The sequence below is a fragment of the Balaenoptera ricei genome, chromosome 6, assembly GCF_028023285.1.
Source record: "Balaenoptera ricei isolate mBalRic1 chromosome 6, mBalRic1.hap2, whole genome shotgun sequence".
Taxonomy (NCBI): Eukaryota; Metazoa; Chordata; class Mammalia; order Artiodactyla; family Balaenopteridae; genus Balaenoptera; species Balaenoptera ricei.
In genome coordinates, this window is record NC_082644.1 from 119,566,123 (window position 1) to 119,583,740 (window position 17,618).

A 17,618-nucleotide genomic window follows, 5' to 3' on the forward strand; every position below is an offset into this window, starting at 1 on the left:
TGGCTGCATTGGGTCTTTGTTGCTGCGCGCAGGCTTTCTCTAGTTGTGGTGAGTGGGGGCTACTCTTCGTTGCGGTGCACGTGCTTCTCATTGCAGTGGCTTCTCTTGTTGAGGAGCAGGGGCCCTGGAGCGCGTGGGCTCAGTAGTTGTGGCACGTGGGCTCAGTAGTTGTGGCTCGCGGGCTCTAGAGCGCAGGCTCAGTAGTTGTGGTGCATGGGCTCAGTTGCTCCGCGGCATGTGGGATCTTCCCGGACCAGGGCTCAAACCCGTGTCCCCTGCATTGGCAGGCGGATTCTTAACCACTGCGCAACCAGGGAAGTCCATGACTCTTCTCTTTAGGAAGACCCTCTCCTTGATGCGGAGACGTGGGTGGTGAACATCAAACACTAACCTCCAGGACTTCCCCCTCTTCCCACTCCCATCCTATTCTGCTGGGACTTCTGAAACGGGCCCATTCTTTCCAGAAAAGGGGGCAGTTCCTGCAGCGACACAGTGACCCCAGGATGACCTAACCCAGAGCATTAGACACCTCAAAAACCGGGTCTCTCCCCCTTCTTTGCATTAGGTGAAATGAACCTGTGGCCCCAGGTACATAGACGCCCATCCCCTCCCCATTGGGAAGCAAGAGGGGCTCTTTGGTTCGGACTTATCTGTAGGTCTTAGTAATTACAGCTTGATTTGGTACCGCATCCTCCCCGAGACTCTTCCTACAAGTGCGGGCACGTGTGCCATCTCATGCAGCAGCTCCGGGGATGCTGTGATGCACGGATGCGGGGTCGGGCCCGGATCATCAGAGGAGCTGTACCAGGGCTGCAAACGTCTAGACGGCCATCACTCTGTGACAGTGCTCCCGTCTGCCCCCCACTGCAGCCCCCTTTGCAGACAGGGTGCAGGGGGACCTCGGACCTTGGCCCCAGTGTGTGACAGAGTTGACCTAGGATGTTGGGGAGAGGGAAAGCAAAAGCTTTCACGCAGCGTGGCTTGTTGGCAATCCAGGGATGGGCCCGCACAATCTCGTTTATGTCCAGTTTGTGAAAACCAGGTATGGCCTGCACTGCCAAGTAAGCACACAGACTGGGGCTGGGGAGGCAGGGGGAGAGGAAGGTGCAAAGGGTCTGGGGGAGACTGGGATGGGCCGCTGGAGCAGAGGTGCTCAGGACTAAATGCACGATGGCACAGTGGCAGGTCCTAGACATTGGGTTCTCACGTCAACATCCTGCAAAGGCCACTCTGCACAGGACAGACTACATCAACTGACTTGTGAGCAGTGCTTGATTTATTAGCATTAAAAAAAAAACCAAAACCAAAAAAACCAGTTCTTATATACAAAACAAGCTGATTTTTGTTTTCAAGTGTTAAAAGCACTCCTTCAAAATTAAATGAAATTTAAAGCATGGATTAATGAATTGTTTTTCCGGGAAGCACTTAAGTGAATGAATATTCGACAACGGAAATATCGAATGCACAGCCTGTAGGCACCGGACGGTCGCGGAGTCCACAGGGCCTGCTTGTCACAGCATCTGACCCAGTGGACACTGCCTGTGGGTGCTGGCACACGTCCCCATTTGGGTACAGAAGTGAATTCCCGCTAAGACCTAGGGGGGGCACAACATGTAGAAAATTCACTTGCACATTAGAATAACAACTTCAGCTGCAAATTAAACCTTGCTCCAGGCCCACTGCAGCTAAACTGCTGAGTTGTCACACTCGGGGCAGCCGATCGAAGTTTGCTGGACGATCGCGGGTAAACGTCAGTGCTCAGCCTCACGTGTGCGGGTTCCCACCTGCTTCTTCTGTAGCTGTGGGCGCCGCAGCAGGCTCAGAGCACAGGCACAGGACGCCACGCTCCTCCCTGTGTGCGTGGCACTGCCACGCAAACACACCGAGAGCGCGGGCACGCCCCTGCTGGTGGAGCACAGCCCCAGCGAGCCCAGTTCCCGGAGGGCGCTGGGCTTTGTCCTCGGTCCTCAGGACTCCGGGCACCAGAACCCGTGAGGCAGCCGCTGCCTCTTTGCTTTGCACAGATCAGGACAAGGGCATTTAAAACACACGGGCTGCCTGGTACCTTTTTAGAGCTGTGATTAAAAACGAAGGACGGCAGCTCCCGTATAAAAAAGAGGTTTATTGAGCTGGTAGAATCATGTCATAACTGAACAGGACTGGACATTAAACAACACAGGCTTCAGGTGTGAACTGGTGACCGGCCCTGAGATCTCACTCAGGATTTCTACGTGCAACTGGCATGGCCGGTTTGCTCGCTGGCCATTGTGCTTTGAAACGCTTTTCCAATCGAAGACATCTCGGGCCTCTTGGGGGCCTGTGGCCTCTTTTACGTAAGAAGTGCTGCCCAGGAGCGTCCCAACCAAGATGGCCGGGGCGTTCTGGCGCGTCTCAGGCGGGCACCAGCTGCTGCCTTCCTCAGGCCCGAATTGTGGCCACGACTGGCCATGGCCACCAGCGATCAACCCCAAGTGCAGGGGCAGTCGTAACCAAGCGTTTGCTGATCTAAGACTAGTGCGGAGACCACGGAAAACTGCCCCGAGGAACGCCCTACAAAATCCAACAATGGTATTCGCCAAAAATATTTTTTACAGCACTTTAAATAATTTACAAAAAGCCTACAAAAAATCATATTTACCAGGACACATCTGTTAAATAAAAACATCCTTTCACGTTAGTGTACATATATACAGGCTGTACAGGGGCCTCCAGGGCTCCGCCCTTTCATCAGGAGCGTGTGACATGTGGGGACAGGCACACACACGCTTCGCCCACACTTGCCGCGGCCAGGAGCGTGCTCACAGCTGGAGGACGGGGCCCTTGGCCAAGGGGCTGCCGCCCTCCTCCACAGACGCATCACTGAACTCGCTGATGTCACTGCCCAGGGCCTCTTGGTCTTCGTCGTCTCCATCCACCCGACTCCGCCTGTACCGCAGGTCTAAGATGCTCTCCTCCGGCCCCGAGTTCCTCCTGTCGGGCAGACTGAGCCCTGCCTGGGACTTCCTGGGCGGCCAGCGGCCACCCTCCTGCTTCACCAGCAAGTGTGAGCTTCCGAACACTGGGCCGTGGCCAGCCTGGGTCTCTCGGAAGGCCGAGAAGGATGGGCCCTGTAGAGGCAGACTCAGCGGGGTACTGAAGAGGCTGGCCTGCTTCCCCCCCCAGGAGACACTCTTCCCGAAGTGAAACAGCTGTGTGGAGAGCAGCGGCGAGAAGCCGGCAAAGGGCAGGCCTCTCTTGGGGTCCATGGCGAGGCTGGGCGAGCCCCGGGCCTGGCCCTCCAGCCCCTTCTCTCTCTGGCCCCTGAAGCCCCCTTTCCACGCCGCCGTGTCCCTGCCTTTCGTGCTCAGCGCCCAGGTGCTCTGCAACCGGCTCTGGGGGGCGAAGTCAGCCCAGGGCAGGGCGAGGCCGGCCCGGGGCCTCCCCTCCCGCTCGGCGCCCGGGGTCCGTGCCAGTGGGCTCCGGCTCTCTGCCCGAGTGCCAGCCTCCATGCAGCTCGGGAGCTGACCCAATGCGCTTTCCCCCGCGGCAGCCTCGGCCCCCCTCGGGCTCTTATCTTTGGGCGCATAGGCGGTTCTCCTACTGGCTGGGGACCCTTTGGCAGATGCGGTCCCGCTGGTGCCCCTGGGCGGCACCAGTTCGCATCTGGCCAGGGCTGCAGGGCTGCAGGCCTGCTGGGCACGGGGGCTACTCCTCCCGGCCGGAGCGAAGGCTCTGCCCGGGCCCCTTGGTCCCTCGGCCGGCTGCAGGGGCCCCCTGCACCTCTGGCTCCGAGTGCACATGCCGGGCTGAAGGGCCGGGCCGGGAGGTGGCACTTTCCGGCACGGCAGCTCCGGCCTGCCCCCGCTCCCCGTCCCGAGAGCGGTGGGGCCCCCTCCTTGAATTTCTGATCCGCTCACGGACTCCTTGGCCTTTTCGGCCAAAAACTTCCTGATCTCCAGTTCAATGCTGTCATCACTGTCTACAGAACTACTGTCATCAGACAGGGAACTGGGGCTTGGGGCCGGACCATGAAGTTCACGGGCTTCCGATTCACCAGAGAGCAGGCTCCCTCCTGCGGCTTGGCCCCTGGACCGGGCAGCCGGGGGCGCGTCCTCGGCTGCCAGGCCGTCTGGCTTTGCTCTCACTGCTTCTCGGCAGAGGACGTGCGAGGGTCTCCCCGGGCTCTCTTTTTTGGACTTTGAGAGGCAGCTTTTCAGCAGATGTGGGCTTCGGTCTTTCCAGTCTTTGGGGAAGCCCCCTACTTTATCCAGGAACTGCGTCTCCGTGGTGCTGAACCTGACCCTCTTCTTGCAGCCGGCTCTGGGGTCTTTGCACCTCTTCCGGAGCCTCCGCTTGGACCGCAGCAGGTCCTTGATGGCCGTGTCCAGGTCCTCGTCGCTGTCCAGCGAGCTGCTCTTGTCCTCGGAGCTCTCCTTCTCGTCCACGCGCCTCGCCTCGGCCGCCTTCCCGGGGCCCGGCAGCACGGTGCCCTGCGTGACCGGGGCCCTGTGCTCATCACCCGGCACGCCCGTCCTGCAGGGCAGAGGCTGGCCCCAGGTCTCACCCTCCCTTCCCGGGGCCTCGCCGGCTTTCCCCTGGCTGGGCTGCGCTCTCCCCAGGCTGCGGTCGGCGTCCCGGGCGCTCTCCTGCGCCTCGGCCGTCTCTCTGGTCCTCTTGGGTGCGCACGGCCGCACGACGGTGCTGCCTGCTCCGCGTTTCCTCTTGCAGCTCAGCGACAGGTCCGGCGTTTTGGAGGCCGAGGCGCTGAGGCCGGGCGGCAGCAGCGGGCTGTGTGCCGGCCGCGGGCACGTCTCCGTCCTGGGCAGCAGCCCCCCTGACTGCGCCTTCAGAGCCAAGAATGTCCGGATTTCCTGTTCGATGCTGTCGTCGCTGTCCACAGAGCTGCTGTCACCGTCGGAGCAGGAAGGCACGTCGGGGGGACACAGGAGTGGGCTGGCGGGCGGGGGTCTGGTGCCGCCCTCCAGGGGGCCCGGCAGGATCGTTTTGGAAATGTCCAGGATCGCTTCAGCGCACATCAGCTCCGCGGATGTGTCTGCGCGGCACGGGGACCCGTCCACAAACTTGCTTTCGGCAGCCGTACTTCCCAGAGGTGCGGGAGCCACGGTTTCCCTGGGAGGCCTGGCGGGGTGGTCGGGGTCCAGGCCACCCGGGCTGAGGTCCGCGGCCTTGGCGGCCACCGGCTTCTTCTTGCCCGGGGTCTTCCCGTGGGCTTCGGGCCAGGTGCTCTTGGTGCAGAGGCCCGTGCCGTGTGCAGGGGCCCCGGGGCCCTTCTCCTCCGCGGGCAGGGCCCTCTGCGGCGGCTCGCCACCCGCCTCCTTCCTCTTCTCCAGCTGGTACAGCTGGATGGCCTCCTCGATGCCATCATCGCTGCTTGAGTCGGCCGCCTCAGGCACCAGGGCCGCGCTCCGGGCTCGCCTTCCCCTCTTCGCTGAGCCGGTGCCCCTCCTGACCCCGACTTTACCAGGGGCTGCTTCTGCAGGGCGGCCCGCAGCCGGGGCGGGCTCAACGGTGACCTTGGACCTGGGGCCTCTGGGCAGCGCGCCAGCCTTTGCGGACCTGGGAGGTTTCCGGAAGATGAACTCCTTACAGGCGCCCGCCAGCTCCTGCTGCTGCGCCTTGCCCGTCGGCTCTTTGCTGGATCTAGACGCCGATCTGGCCGAGCTGTCACTGGGGTCTGGTTTTCTGTCTGCAGGAATGTCACATTTTTGGGTTTCGTGCTGCCTCTTCTCACTGAGGAACTGTTCGATCTCCGCCCGGATGCTCTGTTCGAAGGAGTCCTCACTGCTCACGCTGAGCGGCGAGGCAGAGCCCCGGTCCTCGCCGACTCCCCTGTGGCTGCCGGGGACAGCAGTGGGGCCAGCTGCGAGGTCTGGGGGACACAGGGCGGTCGGGGTGCCGCTGGGAGGCGGCTCTGGTTCGCATTGACTGGCTGCGGGCGGCCGGGCGGCTCCGCTCTTGGCCTTCAGGTACTCCTGGATGGCTTCCTCAATGGCGCGGTCCACGGAATCATCACTGTCCGAATCCGGCACCAGGGGGCCAAGGTCTGCGGCCTCCTCCTCCCCCCTGGGGTCAAAACCAGCAGCAAGACCACAGGCAGCAAAGGCGGGGCTGGTAGCCAGCCTGGTGCCGCGGCCCCTCTCCGCCCTCTGGCTTCTCTGCCGGGCATGCTCACCGCTCATGCCCAGGGCGGCCCCCCCGTCCCCCTGAAGCGTGCTGATGACCATCTGCACCTTGGCGCTCACCGCCGCTCTCGAGACGCCCTCTTTCGGCTCTGAGAAGCATCCGGGAAACCTACAGCTCCCGGGTGGGCCAAAGGCCTCCCATTTGGACGGCAGAGCGAGCACAGGAGGGGCATTCATGAGAAACATCCTAGCCGACGGGACGCGCAGAGAGGCGGCACTTTGCTTCTCTGCCTGCTTCACATCCTGGAGGAGAGGGCACGCCGGGATGGCACCCTAGGTCAGGTCACGGAGAAGCGGTGGGCCTGGTGAGGGTCCAGCCGGCCGCGGGTCCCAGGGCAAGTCACTCACGCCTCCCGGGCCTCATTTCCCTTGGCTGTAGACGGAGGACGGCCACGAAGCTACATGAGAAAATGCTTCCGGGCCACCCGCAGTGAGCTCGCGGAAGCTCACATGAGTGTCCTTTCCCCGTCCCTCTGTCCATCTTCTCCGGTACAGGAACAGAGGTCTTATTTACCTCCAAAAGTTGTCAGGAAGTGCCAATGAGATAAAGACTCAGTGCTTCTCTGCAGGTGGAAAACAACAACCAGTATGAATCCAGGTTCAGTGAGACGTCGTGGGTAGGTCCAACCTTGACGCGAATCAGGAGCTCCTGAAATGAGAAGTTACTTGATGGGAGCATTTAAACATTATCTCCCCAAACAACTTTAAAGAGTCACTTATACCAAAGCCTCTTTATTTTAAAACGTCGAATGTATATTTGCCAGATGGTCTCACGGGACTGTATGATTATTTTTAGGTAATTAATATAGAAATTGCCCCAAACACAGCCAGGCGCCCCTTTTCATGCTGTGTGGTTTCTCCACAGCTTTCGTATCTCAGACCAAATGTGGCTGGGTTGGCAGAACCACTGGCATAGTCTTGGGAACACTTTGAAGACCTGCTCCCAACAGCCTTTACACTACCGGTCTGGGAGGGGAACATAACGCAGGCTGTACGCAGCCGATTAGAAAGACGCAAAATACGTCATATAACTGTCAGTTCTTAACATGTTTCTCTGACCTCTCCCGATCCCCTGCAAACTGGAATGCAAAGTAGCCGAGATGCAAGAGGAGAGCTTGGCAGTGCTTGTGGAAACGGGGAAATTGAGTTCCAACCCAAAACAGTGCCAGGCAAGGCGGTCACCACCCTGGAGCCTTGGGGGGTGGCCGGAAGTGGCCTGTGTGTTTGCTTTGCTTCCCATGCGGATCCTTCTCCCTCAGGAGCTTCCTTCCTGACGAGCAAAGAATCCTGTGTTTACACACCACAGTCCTTTCCAGGAAAGCCTAGCCCAGCCACCTAGGCACAGACGTGCCCAAACAGGTGGGACCAGCAATAAACCAGAGGGCACGACCAATTCAGAAGGAAGACCTTTGCTATTACTATTTATGCTCAAAAAAGTGAGACTACAATGTAAAAGAATTTGCTGCAATTACCTGCGATTCCCTTCAAGTCCAGGTTCAGTGTGACGTTCGCAGAACGGTTCGGGGATTGGGTCTTCGTACCCCCACCTCTACGCTGTAGCATCTTGTGCCCACTTTTTAAACAGACTTTTGACTGCCAAGATTAAAGAGAATCAGAGACCTAATTCAGAGGCTGAAACTACAGCTGGTAAATATTTTGGGGGAAAGAAATCACATTAATTTAAGGGCTCAAAATTCAATTTTGGAAGAACTTACCCTGAGGCCAAACACTGTTAACCACAACTAATTCCCAACTCTCCTGTGAGGCTATTTATCAGTCCTCAGATTTGAGCACCCATAACAGTCCATGATCTCTCCCACAGCACCGCCCTCCAGGGAGATTCCCTCCCAAGAGCAGTGGGGAGCAACAATGGGGAGGGGGAGGGCTCTTTCACTGGGCAGTGCCCACCTTGCTGTGCTTGGCAAAATGCCTTGGCAAAATGACAGAGATTACGAGACATCTGCATAGGCCTTGAACTGTGAAGAGTCTACGTAAGGAATATTAACTTCTTAAACAGCACTGCTATCTGAAAAAGTGGGCCCAAGGATGAACCCAAGCTGCAGTGGTTTCCACTCCAGGTAGCAGAGTGGGCGGCAGGAAAAACACTGCTCTCTCCTCATCACCTTGACCACGTTCATAGCTCTTAAATGACTGTCCAGAGCTCGGACTCCTAGTGAGCGGTCTTCTGAACTGTCAAATTACCTAGCGCAAGAATGAGGTTAAAAATTCAGAGGGCGTCTCCAGCGACAGCTTGTGGCTTTAAAACAATCACCTACATGAGATGAATCATTCTGGAAAACTCCCCGCAACTGTACTTGGAGAGACTGTGGGCTGAAGCCTGGGGGCTTCCGCTTTGTCAAACTGCCACCCTGCTCCTCGAGAACCCCGGGACCAGGTCTGGAGGGTGGCTGTGAGGACACCCAGCCCTGCACCCCAAAGCCATGTGGTGCCAGAATTTGAACAGTAGAGGAGGGCACCTGGGTCTCTTCTCAGTCTAGACACCAACCTCCAGGAGGACAGAGCCTCGCTAACGCTCATCCCCTGGCCAAGTCTGGCTCCCCGCACGCGATGTGGCTTCGTCATAACGCTGTGCAGCTCCGGCTCTTCCCTCCCAGGCTGGACTTTCCCCAGGGTTAGGGAGGTGAGGGTCAGGATGCAAGGCCCAGAAGGAGGGCCCTCGCTGGAGGGCCAGCCTGAAGTGGGCGTGCGCTGGAATTCTGGCCCTGGCCTGCGGAAGAGGAGACTTTACTACAATACAGCAAGGACGGCTCCCCAGCAAAGCTGCAGGGCCATTGCCAGTGCCTGGGGGGCCGAAAGCCAGGCGAGACCCTCCCGGCTGACCCTGCCCTGTCCTCTGCTCCCGGCCTGGCGGCGCTCACCCCCAGCGCAGCCTCTGCCAGGAGAGATCCCGGCGCCCGGAGAGGCGACCCGGTTCTCTGGCAGGAAGGGGTCGGGCCTCCACGCAGGGCTGCGCCCGGGTTATATTCTGGGCTCGGTAGGCTTGGGGGCGAGGGGCCCGGTGACCCTCCGGGAAGCTGCACGGGGCGGGGCGCTGGGCACGATCTCAGCGGGAGGGCCAGGCCCCGGGCCCTCGGCCGCGCCGGAAGCTGTCCCGCCGCGGGCCCTCACCTGCGCCTCACCTGGGCCCCGCGACCGGCCGGCTTCAAGGAACGCGGGCGCGCGCAGGCGGGGGGCCCGGCCAGGAGCCGCCTCTGAGGCCGCGATCCCCGCCCGCCGCGCCAGCTAACTACCCGGCGCCGGGCCGAGCCCGCCCCGCCCGCCGCGGCCCCTACCCCGGCAGCCCGGCGCCGCGGTGCGGCCTGCATGCCCGCCCTCCGGCCAGGCCCCCTCCTCCGACTCGGCCCCGCGCCGGCCCCCGCCCCGCGCGCCGCGTCCCGGGGAGGCGGCGGGGTCCCGGCGCGGAGGGGCCGGGCCGCCGGCGCCGGGGGCGCGCGCGGGAGGGCGGGGCGCGCGCGCGCGGGGCGGGGCGGCCCCCGGAGCTCCCTCCCCGGACCTACCGGCGGCGGCGGGGCTGTGGCGGCCGCGCTCCGGAAGCCGTGCCCGGTGGCTGGGCATCATGGGAATGGCACGGCCGAGTTCCGGGGGAGGCGCGCGGCCCGGCCGGACCCCCGCCCGGCGAGCGCGCGCCCACCTGCCGGCCGCGCTGCGGAGGAGCCGCGGGCGCCGCGCGCCGCCCCCGCGCCCGCCCCCGCGCCCGCCCCCGCGCCCGCGCTCGCGCCCCGCGCCCGCGCCCGCCCAGCCCAGAGGCGGCCCGAGCCTCCGGAGACGCCCCGCCCCTCCCCAGCCTCGGGCCGGCCCCCCGAAATGCGCCCGGTGCGATCGGAGTGAGTAGTCGGAGTGATGTCTGACCCCCAGCCCACTCCGGCCAGAGGCTGGGGCCCTCCGGTGCTGTTTGGGCGCCCTCTCCCCTGGCCCCCAACTGCCCCGGGAGCGGGGGGCGCGCGCTGAGTCAGTGGCCGTGTTGGCAGACGCCGCCCTGCCTCCGCGGTCCCCGGTGGGAAGTTCAGGCCGGGAGGCGCACGGATGGGCTACTTTATCGTGGATGATGTTACTATGTTCATCAGCAGTCCTGTTACTAGAAGCTCCTACACGGCCAGTGTCCGCTGTGTGCCTAGCACCGTGCCTCCTCCTTCCTCCTCCTCCGGGCTGGCGGAGGTGGTTCCTTGCCTTAAGTCTGCGCAGAGCTCAAGTCTGGCTCTCTGGAAGCAGCGGGTCGCTCTGTGCCCCCCTGCCCCCCAGTACCCCGAGCTCCAGTGCTGCAGGGCCAGCCTTCTTTCCAGGAAAGCCGCCCAGGCCTCCCGCTGCCTTTGCCAAATGCTTCTCTGTGTCTGCGCTTCCTGCGTCACCCCAAACTTCGGGATAAGGAACCTGAGGCTAAGAATGGATAAACAACCCGCCCAGGGGCCGGGGTCCTGCAGCAGGGAAGCTCGATAGGCAGCCTCATGTGTAGTGGAAGCCCAGGACTTCAGAGCCGCAGGGGACCTGGGAGAGCAGAGCATCCCTCAGTCGTTCAGGAAATGGTCACTGAGCACCTGAGCGTGTGTAGGCCCTTGGCCTGGACTTGGGGGTCTGTGGAGGCTGGGGTGGAGGCTGGGGCACCCTGTGACTGGTTCCATAGGCGTACCTGCAGCCGGGTTCCAACAGAGGCAACAGATGTTAAAGACACATCTGTCCTGGGCGTTTGGCCTGTCTGGGAATGGGCAGGGAGCACTGTCTTCCAGGAACATCCCCCCCCCCCCGCCCCGCCCCGCACAATAACACAAGTTCTGTTTTCTGGTCTCTTCGCTGACTGTGTGGCCCTGAAGTTCTTTCTGGTTTTGTTTGATTTTTCTAACAGTTCAGAGATCTTCACCGGAGGCCTGTGGTGTCCCACTGCTACTCAGGGTGCTGGGGCTGGTGGGGATGGAGCCCGACCAGCGGGAGGGGCAGGTTGAAAGCAAGACACAAAGACTGTCTGTCTTTCCATCCCTACCGGCCTCCGTGCCCCTGACCCAGACCTATCTCGGGGTGAACTGGGGTTTCGTTTCCTGTCTAAAAAGTGCCAGAAGTTGGACAGGAGAAAAAAATCAGAGGCTTTTTCCTGCAGGAATGAGAAGGGGGCTATTTCTAGCCTTATCCGCCTAGGGAATTTTGGGGCCAAGTGTCAAGAAAGCCATGAAAACATAGCATTCATGCTTCAGGGAATTGTTTAATAAACACTGTCTTCTCACTATGAGTCATACTCTTTCATTACCAAAAGTTTGGGAAAAGATATCTAATTAATAACCTAATGAGCCAGAAATAGGGACTCTAAATATTTTGGCATGGTTTTTTTTTTTACAGTTCTTATTTTTTAAAATTTTATTTATTTATTTATCTAGTTTTGGCTGCGTTGGGTGCGGGCTTTCTCTAGTTGCGGCGAGTGGGGGCTACTCTTCATTGTGGGTGCGGGCTTTCTCTAGTTGCGGCGAGCGGGGGCTACTCTTCATTGCGGTGCGCGGGCTTCTCATTGGGGTGGCTTCTCTTGTTGCAGAGCATGGGCTGTAGGCACGTGGGCTCAGTGGGCTCAGTAGTTGCGGTGCATGGGCTTAGTTGCTCCGTGGCATGTGGGATCTTCCCAGACCAGGGCTTGAACCCGTGTCCTCTGCATTGGCAGCCGGCTGCTTAACCACCGTGCCACCAGGGAAGTTCCTTTCCACAGTTTTTAAATAGTGCCGTGATGAACATCTTTGCTGACATGTCCTTGGAAGCCGGCTGAGTTTTCCTCAGGGTAAATTCCTAGAAGAGACCTCGCCTGGGCTGAGGACTGGGAAGCATTTTGGCCAAAATGCCCTCCAGAAACGCCCAGCTGACGTACCGTCCACCCACTGAGTGGGGAGCAGGGCTGGACTGTTTCCTTGCATTCGCGTCTGGCAACCTCACAGGTAAAACAAGACTTTTCCACTTTGATTTTAATTTCTTTGCCTGGTGGTGGTGTAGAACATCGTTTTATTTTACTATTGGCCGTTTGGAAAATTGCCTGTACATGTTCTGTGAGCATTTAAAAATTTTCTATTGGGCTGTGTGTCTTTCTTGTTCCAGAGTTTTTTGCATTAAGGATTTAGCCCATCTCCAGTGTATACTCGTTTCTTTTTCAGTTTGTCATTTTTCTTTTAACTTTGGATTTAGCTTTTGGTTTGTTTTGTTGGCCATGCACGAGTTTTCAATTTGTGTAACCAAATCTGTGAAATTTCCTTTATGGTTTCTGGCTTGGGGGTAAGGCCCAGGGCAGCTTTTACCACGCTGAGATTTTGTAAGCATTCATCAATTTAATGGCTAAATTTCCAAATAAGAACAATTGAAGACATGGAGGGGCATGAATTACAGATTCCTGTGGAAATCAGAAATCCAAGGGTTTGATGGGTAATAAGCAGATTCTGGAAAGGGAAGTGCTTTCTTCTCTCCTTTTTGAATCCACTGACCTTCAGATACCTATGTATATACACACGCTCGTGCACACACACACACCTGCATGTGCACACAGGCACGCATGTGTGCACACACATGCACGTACACACACATTTATACTGTAACTTTGGGGAAGCTGTATCTCCTGCATGTTGTAAGATCTTCATCGGAGGAACAAGAAGGACATCTATTTTTATCAAAACTTTCCTGTTGTAAGAGGTGCTGACTTTGGCGTTTAGTTTCCCCCCAATCAGCCTCCTCACTGTGCAAGCTCTGGGTCTCCTAGGATCCGCCCACAGGCCGCCTTCCCCCTGTTCTTACCACCATGAAGTGGGCTCCCTTTTCCAAGGCAGGGGTCACCCTGGCATCTCTGCTCAGCCCAGGCCTGACTCTTCTAGAACGACAGTCAGTAGCTCTGCCGTCTCCCGGATGGGTGAGCGCTGGCAGCAGGGACCAGGGCGGTGGGTGGGCTTCCAGTCAGGCTCTGGGGCCCTGTGCGGTCTCTGCTCCCCTCTGTCCCTCCCTTTGCCCTTCTGTCAAGGGAGCAGGGAACCCTTAGGGACTTTCTCAGTTACTCTCCACACGGAGCAGGGGACCCCCAGGAAGACAGCCAGGACCACAGGGCCAGAGTCAGTGTGAGTGACAGAAGCCAGAGGCCCCTTTATTTGTGCCTGTTTTCCCTAAAAGAGTTAAGGGTGCTCTCATAATGAAAGAAACTCCAATGAAAGGAGGCGCCACCTCCTCCCCCCCAGCCCCCTGCCACTGATGGTCCCTAGGGGGGACGTGGGGGATGCAGGCACCCCCGAACGAGTTGACGGGAGGATGAAGGACTGCATCCCCACCAGCGTCTGTGAAGTGTGAAGCCCGCCGACCCCGCTTCGTGGACTCTGCCCCGAGGTTATGGTCACACGGTTCACGCAGGCGGATCTCCACAAAGACGATTCTTCACTTAGCAAAGCAAACCCCACCTACACGGCTGTTCGGAGGGGCGGCGACACTGACCATCTGCGCCCGGAGCCTCTGCTGGAGAGGATGAGGTGGGTCCACATAAAGCCTTGGCTGGGCTGATCTCACCGGTGGCCGTGGGGTGGCCTGCCTGGCAGAACAGACGGCAGAGTGGCATTTCCCCCCGGGACTTGCCAGCCACCGTTAGCAGTGAGACTTCCTCTGCGGAGTGGCCCCGCGTGAGGGCTGGCCGGGAGATGCTGCATTGTTCTGCTGGCTTCTTTATACTGTTTCAACTTTAAAATCATGAGCATTGTTTTCATATATACAAAAATCAACTCATGTAAAGAATGGAATGGAAATGTATGAAAGTTCATGTGTGTAAGTGTAGACACACACACACACACACACACACACACACACACACACCACCCAGACCAGGTCCAAGTATCTCCGCCCACTCGATTCAGTGTTCGGAAATTCTGTTTCTGCAAAACCATTTTTTAAAATCTCTCGCCTGATGAGATTGGGATTGACATATACACACTACTATGTATAAAATAGATTACTAATGAGAACCTACTGTATAGCACAGGGAACTCTACGCAGTGCTCTGTGGTGACCTAAATGGGGAGGAAATCCAAAAAAGAGGGGATATATGTACACATATAGCTGATTCACTTTGCTGTACAGCAGAAACTAACACAACATTGTAAAGCAACTATACTCCAATAAAAATTAATAAAAAAAACTCTCACCTCAGAAATGAACTTTATTCAGTTTATTTCTTGAGTGTCATGTTCTTAGAATTTTCCTGACATGAATTTCACCCAGTTTATTATTCACCATTTCAGGGGCCAACTTGAGACTTTAAGATCGTCTGTTTATAAGGCAGCTAAACTAAGGCAGAAGATAATCCCCTTGAGACGAAATTTTTCAGGAGGGCCCAGAGTCCGTCATAAACGGAGAATGAAGTTACCTCTGATTTACTCATGCAAGGGCAGGATATCTTCCAGCTCAAGATTTGAGAGAAAAATGATTTTCTCTCTCTGATTCTTGGCAGAAAATAAATTGGATGAAGGCCCTCATTCTTATCAGGCAATTTTGGGAAGTTTGCGCCCGTCCTCTCCTCGGAGGGCCTGTGGGTAACTGGGGTGGCACTGGGAGGTGGCCAGACTGGAGGCTGAGGCCCCCAGGTTTGGGGAACCCTTTAAAGGCAGGAAAACGTACTGAGCAAAGCAAAGCGACAAAAGGCCAGCAGAAATCGGATGTCTTGGGCCCAGACGCTCTGGGACAGGAGCCCCCCCTCAGGTCAGTCCACGCAGACATGCGAAGGAGAAGCGTGTGCAGGGCTCAGGCTGGAGCAGCCTTGGACACAGGACTGGGCGAGGGGAGGTGACCGTAAGGTGGGTGCAGTGGAAGCCGAGGCTGAGATGACCCCCTCAGATTGTCCCATTGAAGGAAGTGGCTGGGCCGTTATACCCCCTGCACAGAGGCCACTGGACGTGGGCGGCCTCCGGGAAGGAGAGGACCTCAGTCAGGAGTGTGGCCAGTGCAGACCCCACTCCTGGCGCCTCCACCCTGAAGGGGTCTGGGCAGCTGCCCTGTGTCCACTGCAAACCTCCAGGACTTTATTCCTTTGGAAACAACTACTCGAATACTGTACTTAAGAAATGCCGCTCTTTCTATCCATATTTCAGGCAGAGTTAGTTAGCTTGTTAAATCTATAGGAGTTTTATCCCAACTACATTCAGTGAAAGAGGCTGCTGAAAATTTGTCCAGAAATGATACGATTATAAGACTTAGATATGAAAATCTGCATCAGAATGTTAACAATCAGGATGAAAATGATGGCAAATGTGGTGAAGGAAACCAGTTCTGGCGGAACTTGTTACGAGGGCGCTTCCGTGCTCCTGGGGAATGAATTGGCACAGAGTAAAAACGAGAGTTCACACTTCAGTCTCAAAAATGTCCCCAAATCTGTAAAAATGATTCTATTTCAGTTTTCTTTTGGCAGAAAGAAGAGGAATCTACTGCACGTTCTCTGAGTTTTGGAAAGGCAATATGGAAAATTCAACCTTTTTTGAATACAAAGCTCCTTCTACCCTGAATCATGTATTCCCTTCCTAGGACGTGGGTTGGGGAAGGGTCTCCTCAGATTGATAAAGGGTCCTGGTTTCTCCGTGTACCAGTTAGTTTGGTGCCATTAGAGGAAAGTCGGGTTGCGTGGAGAGCTGGGCCTTCCCCTGTGTCCCATCCCCTCTCTCCATTCCAGAAGGCACTGTCTACTTTCACACTAAAGCCGGTTTCAGAAACATTCCCCTCCACGACACTTTCTGTATTCCATCTTGGGAGTATCTCGCTCTGGCACATAACTGGAAAAACGTCAGGAACTTGCAGACCCGGGAAGGGACGTGAGGCCTGCGCTGGTGGATGGAGACCCATTGGGAGGGGGCATGGGTGGGGTGACTGCCTTTGGGCGGACACCCAGCTCCATCCCAGGGGGGCTCCAGTAGGCTGGCTCTCAGGCTGCGCACAGAGGCGTCGGAGGCTGGGAGTGAGGAGTGAACGGGGCGGGCACGGAGCCAGGGGCCGTATAGGGTTTTCCCCTCCCTGAAACGAGAGCATCAGACACAGCGTTTGCCTGGGAGCCGGGTTTTACTTTCTTAGTTTTCAAGTGACAGTGTTTCACTGCCCTGAGTGTGCCCAGTGAGTGTGGCTGTTTTTCCGACTTGGGTGGCACAGTGTGGTCGTCCACATGCCCGACCCACCCAGCGCCCAGGTTGCAGGGCAGGACAGGTGAGCTGCCCCCAAGCCCCTGCGGAGATAGTGTGTGCAGGGAGAGCCGGTGGGGTGCCAGGGTGAGCGCTCAGAAGTGGACCCACTGCCCAGCTGGCACTTTCTGCTCTGTTTACACAGCAGGACGAGCCCCTTTATGAAAAGCAGCTGTGGCACTTTACCCTACACTCAGACACCATGGTCTCCGGTTACAACGGAAGGGTGTTTGCTCTGCTGGGAGGCAAGAGGAGGTTGACCAGTAAGACAGACTTAAAACGTAGCCATAATTCCTAGAGTAGAAGCCAGAGAGAAGGAAGCTTTTACCTGGGCCGCCCAGCACCACTGAGGTTTTATACGAGAGACTCGCTGGGGGACAGGCTGGTTGGTTACATTTACGACTGAGGCAGAGGTGACCTTTCATGTCGCCCTGCAAAGTCCGCTCGCTTATAGTCTAAGGATGCAGTGCGTTAGTTTCATCCTCGATGCACGTAAACACAGTGGAGACCTGTATGTGCTCAGTTTATCTCAGCATCATTTAAGGCGTCAGGGAAAAGAGTTGGACCACAGAAGACAGGCTCAGAAGTGGATTGTCTGGGTGGGGGGCAAGCAGGCCCCACTGGATCTCCAGCCACTGTTATTCTCTGCAGCCTCTGTTGCCAAGGATAGAAAGGGCCAGGAGTGCCGTGCAAACCCTCTGGCTAAGAAGCCACCCCGGCTCTGGGAGCCTGGAACAGAACATACAGGCACAGTCTGAGGTTTCCGGGGCTGGAGGGGCTGCTGGGGGAGCCACGGTGACAGCCCCTGCTCTGACGGCTGCCCTGGACCCCCGGCCGACTGGAGAAGGAACTCCACCTAAAACCTCAAAGGAGAAACCCAGGCATTTAAAGGTGGTGCCCAAGAGAGAAAGTACGTTTGACAACTGGTTTCTGCTCTGCGAATCTTCCCTGGTGCCTTTGGCTGAACTTGGGGAAAAGAGCAGAGCTTTGTTTTGCACTGAGACCTGGAGAAAAAAGGGGTGTCTCTGCTGTGCGTCGGCTGGATCTTCCCAACATGCCCAAAGCTGCTCTTGACGTCGGATGAGGCTGGAGAGAGCGTCCCACTGTGTGGTCTGGGGATCCCCCCTTCTTGGGCCTCTAGGACCAGGGAACTGAGGACAGAACGTTTGTGATTGGAAAAGGAGAGAGCTGCCTGGTGGACATTCTCCTGAAGAATCCAGAGCCGACTGAGAAACTTGGTGGAGAAGAAGGCCACTTCTGGAGAAATGTC

At 57.6% G+C, this 17,618-nt stretch overlaps 1 protein-coding gene across 8 annotated transcripts; it reads right to left on the reverse strand.

Moving 5' to 3' along the window:
* Positions 1–1,339: 1,339 nt before the first annotated feature.
* PPP1R26 (protein phosphatase 1 regulatory subunit 26) lies at positions 1,340–9,806 on the reverse strand. Of its 8 annotated transcripts, none has more exons than XM_059925949.1 (4): positions 9,701–9,806; positions 8,689–8,910; positions 7,655–7,775; positions 1,340–6,831 (listed from the first exon to the last, which is right to left on the reverse strand). In XM_059925949.1, the coding sequence occupies exon 4, from the start codon at positions 6,366–6,368 to the stop codon at positions 2,799–2,801; it is 3,570 nt and encodes a 1,189-aa protein (XP_059781932.1). In that variant the 5' UTR covers positions 6,369–6,831; positions 7,655–7,775; positions 8,689–8,910; positions 9,701–9,806; the 3' UTR covers positions 1,340–2,798. The 8 variants fall into 8 exon arrangements, with proteins under 8 accessions (XP_059781932.1, XP_059781936.1, XP_059781934.1 ...); XM_059925953.1 differs by lacking the exon at positions 9,701–9,806 and adding an exon at positions 9,476–9,497; XM_059925951.1 differs by lacking the exon at positions 9,701–9,806 and adding an exon at positions 9,323–9,428.
* Positions 9,807–17,618: the final 7,812 nt, after the last annotated feature.